Genomic DNA, 9,709 nt, shown 5'->3' with positions numbered 1-9,709 from the left:
CTTCTTTTAGTGGAGATTTGGATTCAGAAGAGAGGGAGGAGGGTGTGACACACAGACTCTAAAATAGGCCATAACTGCTTCCTCCTCTTTCTATCTTACCCAAGGGCATACAGGCTTATTCTCTCAATGTTGGTCACAAATCCCTAGGAACAAAACTATACGGACTCTTTCAAACCTTGTAGTCTAATCTTCCCATAATGCAGATGAGAACACTGAGACCCAAAGAAAGGAAAAAAAAACTGGTCCCAGTCACAAGTTTGTCGGTGCAGCATAAGCCATCCACTGCCAGATGTCTGAACCTAAGCTATCTTTAGACAGGACTGTATAACTGCAAGAGCTCTTGACAGGAAATTCAGAAACCAGGAGAGAAGGTCTAATTCTCTTTGGGAGCTTGGATAAATTCGTCTCTTTTTTTGGGCCTTGGCTTAGCTATAATTCAGTTCAAGGTAACAAATATTTATTGAGAACCTACTGTGTTTGGTAGAGCTGGTAGTTCCTGGAAATGAGAAAAAAAACAAGATGAGAACACTTGCCATTTCAAAGGTTGGAATGAAAAGAGAATGAAAGACATGGTCTGAATTTTATAAGAGATCTAAAGCTTATGTGGACTCCACAGCCCTGTTTCTAGGCAGAATCAAACCATAATCAGGGGTCTAGTGTCCTTTAGGGCTGCATTTCCCTCCCCACTCACTTCATAAGGCAGCAGAGAACTCTCACTGGGCCAGAGTATTGTTTCCAAAAAAGTTTACCAGTTCTAGTCCAATTCAGCTGGATAGATTTGCATAGAGATGTGACAAAGTCCTAAATTACTGTCTCCAAAATGAAGCCAAATGACTTATGGTAAATCCTATATCCAGCAGTAATTGGATTTCAATCCCTAGCTATGCCATGGAGCACAAACAATTGAAACAGCTTTTTTAACCAATCAAATTCATCACAGCCTAGATTTCAAGTGGAATTCAGAGGCGCCTTTAGGGAAAAGAATGCCTATTCCTTCACCCAAATATTAACAAGGCTATGCCAAGTCATTCCATTAGTCGATCAATTTAACTGCAGCATGGATTAGATGAAACATAGAGGATGCAAAAGCCTACACAGATGTAGGAGGCTGCAGAGGCACATTGGGAGACACAAAGTAACACACATAGACACAAGGTAATGCACATACACACACTCTCAGAGCAGCACACACACACACACAAAGACACACACACAAAGACACACACAATTCAACCAGAAATTAGGAAAAGATAACTAGCTGTCTGAGAGTACTGGGCGCCCATTTTGTGACCAACTGCTTATCTTTCTCTCTTTTCTCCCTCTACAACCATTCTAACTCAAATAAAATATTGTACTTTTTTCTACATTAGAAAAGCATTAGAAAGTCACCCCTACCCTACCACATCCATACCCACTCCCACTCAACCACATCAGGCTTTTACTACCTGTTTGTCTCCTGGACTACAGCAAAGATCTATTATGGTTCCCTAATGTCATATTTCCACTAACCCATTTTCCATGAGGCTGTCTGTCTCTGAGAATCTTTGTAGAATGAAGCCCTGTTTTTGCCTTATTTCTGCTAAAAATTATTCCTTTCCTTTCCACCATCAGTACAAGCCAACTCAGATGCCTGACATTCATGGATTGATGAAAACCTGGGGCTCCTTGCCCATGTTCATACCATCTGCCCTTCAGAAAACACAAGGCAACTTCCCAGCTCCCTATCTACACCTATTTTAAACTCTTCTGTGATATTACTTTGAGCTAGAACTGCCCCCTTCTTCACCTATCGAAATCCTACACACATTAGCCAGATGGATGTGACAGATATATTCAGAACATTCCACCCTAAACAGCACACTTTTTCAAAAGTGCACATGGAGCATTCTCCAGAAGAGATCACACATTAGGTCACAAAACAGGTCTCAGCAAATTCAAAAATATTGAAGTCATACTATGAAGCTTTTCTGACCAGAATGTTTTGAAACTATAAATCAACCACAAGAAAAAATCTGAAAAGAGCACAAATGCATGGAGGTTAAATAACATGTAACTAAACAATGAATGGGTAAACAAAGACATCAAAAAGGAAACAAAAAAAAATACATGGAGACAAATGAAAATGAAAACACAGTAATCCAAGATCTTTCAGATGCAGCAAAAGCTGTTCTAACAAGTAGGTTTATAACAACAGAGACTTAACTCTGCAAGAAAAACAACAAATAAACAACCCAACCTTACACCTAAATGAGCTAGAAAAAGATGAACAAACAAAACACAAAACCAGAAAAAGGAAGTAAGTAATAAAGATTAGAAAAGAAATAAATAAAATAGGAAATAAAAAAAATACACCACATCATTGAAACCAAGAGCTGTTTCTTTGAAATGATCAACAAATTGATAAATCCTTAGCCAGGCTTATCAAAAAAAAAAAAAAAAAAAGAGAGGACTCAAGTAAACAAAATCAGAATTTAAAGAGAAAAAACAACCAACGCCACAGAAAAACAGAGGATTGTAAGAGAATATTATAAAAAAATTACATGCCAAAAAATTGGACAAACTCAAAGAAGTGAATAAATTCCTGGAAACATATAACCTCCCAAAATCGAATCAGGAAGAAATAGAAAATTTTAACAGACCAATTACCAGCAACAAAATTGAAGCAGTAATCAGAAAACTCCCACAGAACAAAAATAAAAACCAGATGGCTTCACAGGTGAAATCTACCAAACACTTAAAGAACAGTTTATACCTATTCTTTTCAAACTATTCCAAAATATAGAAGACGAGGCACTCTACCTGTGACCTCAGGCAGTGCTCAGATTCCTCCAGCACAGGAAAAGAGTGTCTTGGTGATTTTCTTATGGTGGGTAAGCTTGCACTGTATGTATTGGTGAACTGACTAGAGTCTAGAGAAGAGGAAATGAGTGGACATGGAGCCTGGGGATTATGGAAGAGAGAGAGAGAGAGAAGGATGTGGTACTTAGAAGACCTAAAAGAGAACAGTTGATGGAGTTTGAACTTTAAGAAAGATGGCAGCATAGGAGGATGCTGGGCTCACCTTGTCCTGCTGATAACTTAGATTCCACCCACATCTGCCTAAATAACCCAGAAAACCACCAGAAGACTAGCAGAACAGACTCTCCAGAGCCAAGCGTAAACAAGAGGCCCACAGAAGAAAGTAGGAAGGGCAGAGAGGCGGTGCACACTACATGGACTTGCAGGAGGGAGCCACGGTGGTGGAGGGGCAGCCTGCCAGGTGAGGCAGAGCCCGAGAGTCTAGCTGTCAAAAGCAGAGGGGCCGGACTGCATGAGTTCTGACAGCCAGGGGGACTTAACATCTAGAAAGTTATAAGTCAACAGCTCTGCTCTCAGAGAGCGGGGAGGGTGAGAGGGCACCAGGAGGGAGAGTTGTTGAGCCCCAGAACACAGAGCTCAGCTCAGTGGGGAACAAAGGTGCTGGCAAGCGCCATATCCCTCTCCCATCCCCCAGAAAAAATCCGAAAGGGAACCACTTCCTGTCACCAAACTTGCTTACACCCCGCAAACACCAAATGCTGTGCTTCTTTGGATCCATCCCTCCATGGGTCGGCCTCCCTCCCAGTGCTGCAGGGCCCCTCTCACAGGGGACCACCAATGACAAAGCAAGCTAAGCCTGCCCCTTCCTCCCCTGTGCACCTTGTGGATCCACCCCACCTAATATGCCAGATCCCAGTGAAGCAGCACCACAAGCCTGGTAGTGTGCAAGTAGCCCAGACAGGGGCCACACCACTCCACAGTGAGCCCTGCCCCTGGGAGAAGGAAAGATAAGGTACACACCAATCTGACTGTGGCCCCAGCGGTGGGCTGGAGAAGACATCTGGTCTGACTGTGGCTCTGCCCACCAACACAAGTTACTCTGGACAGCACAGGAGAAGTGCTTTGCAGTTAGGAGCCACTGCAGGGACTACCCAAAATGACGAAATAGAAGAATTCTCCCCAAAAGAAACTCCAGGAAGTAGTGACAGCTAACAAACTGATCAAAAACGATTTAAGCAATATAATGGAACAAGAATTTACAATAATAGTCATAAAATTAATCGCTGGGCTTGAAAACAGCATAGAGGACAGCAGAGAATCTACTGCTACAAAGATAGAAACAGTCAGGAGGAGGTAAAAAATGCTATAAATGAGGTGCAAAATAAAACGGACACGGCCATAGCACAGATTGAAGACATATAGGAGAGAATAGGTGAATTAGAAGATAAAATTATGGAAAAAGAGGAAGCTGAGGAAAAGACAGATAAAAAAAAAATCCAGGAGTGTGAGGGGAGAATTAGAGAACTAAGTGATGCTATGAAACGTAGTAATATATGCATAATTGGGATTCCAGAGGAGGAAGAGAAAGAGGGAAAGGGGCTGAAGGTGTACTTGAAGAAATCATAGCTGAGAAATTCCCTGATCTGGGGAAGGAAAAAGACATTGGAATGAAAGAGGCACAGAGAACTCTCTTCAGACGTAACTTGAATCAATCTTCTGCACGACATATCATAGTGAGACTGGCAAAAGACAAGGATAAAGAGAAAATTCTGAAAGCAGCTAGGGATAAACGGGCCCTAACATACAAAGGTAGACACATAAGGGTAGTAGCAGACCTATATACCGAAACTTGGCAGGCCAGAAAGGAATGGCAGGAAATCTTCAATGTGATGAACAGAAAAAATATGCAGCCTAGAATCCTTTATACAGCAAGTCTGTCATTCAGAATAGAAGGAGATATAAAGGTTTTCCCAAACAAACAAAACCTGAAGGAATTTATCACCACTAAACCAGCCCTACAAGAGATCCTAAGGGGGACTCTGTGAGTGAAATGTTGCAGGGACCACAAAGTACCAGAGACATCACTACAAGCATGAAAACTACAGACATCACAATGACTCTAAACCCATCTTTCAATAATAACACTGAATGTAAATAGACTAAATGCTCCAACAAAAAGACATAGGGTATGAGAATGGATAAAAACAAACAAACAAACAAGACCCATCCATTTGCTGTCTACATGAGACTCATTTTACACCTGAGGACACCTTCAGATTGAAAGTGAGGGGATAGAGAAGTATCTATCTTGGTACTGGAAGTCAAAAGAAAGCTGGAGTAGCCTTACTTATATCATAGAAACTAGATTTTAAATTAAAGGCTGTAACAAGAGATGAAGAAGGGCATTATATAATAATCACAGGATCTATCCATCAGGAAGAGCTAACAATTATATATATCTATGTGCCAAATACGGGAGCCCCCAAGTACATGAAACAATCACAAATATAAGCAACCTTATTGATAAGAATACGGTATTTGCAGGGGACGTTAATACCCCACTTACAACAATGGATAGATCATCTAGACACAGGATAAGTAAAGAAACAAGGGCCCGGAAGATACATTGGATCAGATGGACTTGACAGATCTATTTAGAACTCTGCATCCCAAAGCAACAGAATATACTTTCTTCTCGAGTGCACATGGAATGTTCTCCAAGATAGATCACATACTGGGTCACAAAACAGCCCTTCATAAGTATACAAGAATTGAGATCATACGATGCACACTTCCAGACCACAATGGTATGAATCTTGAAATCAACCACAGGAAAAAGTCTGGAAAACCTCCAAAAGCATGGAGGTTAAAGAACACCCTACTAAAGAATGAATGCATCAACCAGGCAATTAGAGAAGAAATTAAAAAATATAAGGAAACAAATTAAAATTAAAATACAACAATCCAAACGCTTTGGGATGCAGCGAAGGCAGTCCTGAGAGGAAAATACATTGCAATCCAGGCCTATCTCAAGAAACAGGAATAATCCCAAATACAAAATCCAACAGCACACATAAAGGAAATAGAAGCAGAACAGCAAAGACACCCCAAACCCATCAGAAGAAGAGAAATAATAAAGACCAGAGCAGAAATAAACAATATAGAATCTAAAAAAAAAAATCTGTAGAGCATATCAATGAAACCAAGAGTTGGGTTTTTTTTGGAAAAATAAACAAAATTGAAAAACTCTAGCTATGCTTCTCAAAAAGAAAAGGGAAAGGATTCAAATAGATAAAATCATGAATGAAAATGGAATTATGACAACCAATCCCTCAGAAATACAAGCAATTATCAGGGAATAAATAATTATATGCCAACAAACTGGAAAACCTGGAAGAAATGGACAAATTCCTAAGCACCCACACACTTGTAAAACTCAAAAAGGAAGAAATATAAAGCTTGAACAGACCCATAACCAGCAAAGAAATTGAATCAGTTATCAAAAATCTCGCCACAGGTAAGAGTCCAGGACCAGATGGCTTCCTGGGGGCATTCTACCAGACATGTAAAGCAGAGATAATACCTATCCTTCTCAAGCTGTTCCAAAAAATAGAAAGGAAAGGAAAACTTCCAGACCATTCTATGAAGCGAGCATAGAATATTGATTGCTAAAAATTCTTTGATTCCTAAACGAGACAGAGACCCAGCAAAAAAAAGACAACTAGAGGCCAACATCCCTGATGAATATGGATGCAAAATTTTTCAATAAGATACTAGCAAATCTAATTCAACAACATATAAAAAGAATTGTTCACTATGACCAAGTGGGATTCATTCCTGGTCTGCAGTGCTGGTTCAACATTCGCAAATCAATCAATGTGATACATCACATTAATAAAAGAAAAGATAAGAACCATATGATCCTGCCAATCGATGCAGAAAAAGCATTTGAAAAAAAATTCAGCATCCTTTCTTAATAAACACCCTTGAGAAAGTCAGGATAGAAGGAACATAGTTAAACATCGTAAAAGCCATTTACAAAAAGCCCACAGCTAACATCATCCTTAATGGGGAAAAACTGAGAGCTTTCCCCCTGAGATCCAGAACACGACAGGGATGTCCATTCTCACCGCTGTTTTTTAACATAGTGTTGGAAGTGCTAGCATCAGCAATCAGACAACAAAAGGAAATCCAAGGCATCAAAATTGGCAAAGATGAAGTCAAGCTTTCATTTTTTGCAGATGATATGATTTATACATGAAAAACCCGATAGACTCCACCAAATGTTTACTAGAACTGATACATGAATTCAGCAAAGGACAGAAAATCAATGTACAGAAATCAGTTGCATTCTTACACACCAATAATGAAGTAACAGAAAGACAAATAAAGAAACTGATGCCATTTACAATTGCACCAAGAAGCATAAAATACCTAGGAATAAACCAAATCAAAGATGTAAAAGATCTGTATGCTAAAAACTATAGAAAGCTTATGAAAGAAATTGAAGAAGACATAAAGAAATGGAAAAACATTCCATGCTCATGGATTGGAAGAATAAATATTGTTCAAATTTCAATATTACCCATAGCTATCTACACATTCAATGCAATCCCAATCAAAATGGCATCAGCATTCTTCTCAAAGCTAGAAGAAGCAATCCTAAATTTTGTATGGAACCACAAAAGACCCCAAATAGCCAAAGTAATTTTGAAGACAAAGACCACAGCGGGAGGCATAACAATCCCATACGTTAGCCTCTACTACAAATCTGTAATCATCAATACAGCATGGTATTGGCACAAACAGACACATACACCAATGGGTAGAATACAGCCTCCAGAACTGGACCCAAAAAAGTATGGCCAACTAATCTTTGACAAAGCAGGAAAGAATATCCAATGGAAAAAAGATAGTCGCTTTAACAAATGGTGCTGGGAGAACTGGGCAGTAACATGCAGAAGCATGAAACTAGGCCACTTTCTTACACCATTCACAAAAATAAACTCAAAATGGATAAAGGGCCTGAATGTGAGACAGGAAACCATCAAAACCCTAGAGGAGAAAGCAGGCAAAAACCTCTCTGACCTCAGCAGCAGCAATTTCTTACTTGACATATCCCCAAAGTCAAGGGAATTAAAAGCAAAAATGAACTATTAGGACCTCATAAAGATAAAAACCTTCTGCACTGCAAAGGAAACAATCAACAAAACTAAAAGGCAACCAACGGAATGGGAAAAGATATTTGCAAATGACATATTGGACAAAGGGCTAGTATCCAAAATCTATAAAGAGCTCACCGATCTTCACACCCAAAAAACAAATAATCCAGTGAAGACATGGGCAGAAGACGTGAATAGACACTTCTCTACAGGAGACATCCAGATGGCCCACAGGCACAGGAAAAGATGCTCAATATCCCTCCTCATCAGCTAAATACAAACCAAAACCACACTCAGATACCACCTCACGCCAGTCAGAATGGCTAAAATGAACAAATCAGGAGATTATAGATGCTGGAGAGGATGTGGAGCAACAGGAACCCTTTTGTACTATTGGTGGGAATACAAACTGGTGCAGCCGCTCTGGAAAACAGTGTGGTGGTTCCTCAAAAAATTAAAAATAGACCTACCCTATGACCCAACAGTAGCACTGCTAGGAGCTTACCCAAGAGATACAGGAGTGCTGATGCACAGGGGAACTTGTACCCCAATGTTTATAGCAGCACTTTCAACAATAGCCAAAGTATGGAAGGAGCCTAAATGTCCATCAAGTGACAAATGGATAAAGAAATTGTGGTTTATATACACAATGGAATACTATGTGGCAATGAGAAAGAATGAAATATGGCCTTTAGTAGCAACGTGGATGGAACTGAAGAGTTTTATGCCTAGTGAAATAAGTTATACAAAGACAGTTACCATATGTTTTCACTCTTATGTGGATCCTGAGAAACTTAACAGAAATCCATGGGGGAGGGGAAGAAAAAAAAAGAGGTTAGAGAGGGAGAGAACCAAAGCATAAGAGACTCTTCAAAACTGAGAACAAACTGAGGGTTGATGGAGTGTGGGAGGGAGGGGAGGGTGGTTGATGGGTATTGAGGAGGGCTGCTTTTGGGATGACCACTTGGTGTCTAATGGAAAAGAATTGACAATAAATTTCATATAAAATGAAAAAAATAAACATTAAAAAATAAACTAATTAACTCATTTATTATAGGCTGGCAAAGTTTCAAATGGTGGAGCTTCTACTGGTCTTTCAACTCCTTCATTCTTCCAATGACTATGACAGCAGAAGTGGTGTTGTAGGTCCAGGTACCACCGGCTATGGTTTTCATGCAGGAACTACAATGCTAGTCCCCACAGCTCATTGTTTCATCTTGGTTTTGCCCCAGAAGATGCAAGTGTAGTTGGCATGCTGGCTTATTTCAATCTTCTTCATCATTTTTCTGAGGAAAGCATTATAACAGGTCCCGTATTTACTGATGATTCTGACCTTCTTGGTGCACTTAACCATGTCGATGCAAACTAGGTCTGAGTCCAGAGAACCAAACTGAAATTATTTTTTAAAAATCTTACCAGGGCGCCTGGGTGGTTCAATCACTTAAGCGTCCAACTCTTGATTTGGGCCCAGGTCATGAGCTCATGGTTCATGATTTTGAGCCCCACATTGGGCTCTGTGCTGACTGTGTGGAACCTCTTGGGATTCTCTGTCTCCCTCTCTTTTTTGTCCCTACCCTTCTCTCTCTCTTTCTCTCTCTCTCTCTCTCAAAATAAAGAAAGAAACATTAAAAAAAAGTCTTACCCACATTAAAATTTTCTGGGTTCTTTGAAATTTTTAGAAGATTGACTATATCTTTTCCATTATTTTTTTTATATTTTCATCCTTCAAGTCCCCACCCTAAAGTTAT

General features: G+C 39.8%; 1 protein-coding gene across 1 annotated transcript; it reads right to left on the bottom strand.

Annotated features, from left to right (window-relative positions):
• Positions 1-9,046: 9,046 nt before the first annotated feature.
• Positions 9,047-9,315, bottom strand: LOC101080617 (60S ribosomal protein L37a-like). The gene is given in 2 exon segments (XM_011291779.1): positions 9,047-9,153; positions 9,156-9,315. Coding segments are annotated over 2 exon segments (267 nt in total).
• Positions 9,316-9,709: the final 394 nt, after the last annotated feature.

Source organism: Felis catus, chromosome X, assembly GCF_018350175.1.
Source record: "Felis catus isolate Fca126 chromosome X, F.catus_Fca126_mat1.0, whole genome shotgun sequence".
Classification (NCBI taxonomy): Eukaryota; Metazoa; Chordata; class Mammalia; order Carnivora; family Felidae; genus Felis; species Felis catus.
This window is presented reverse-complemented; position numbering and strand designations above follow the sequence as displayed.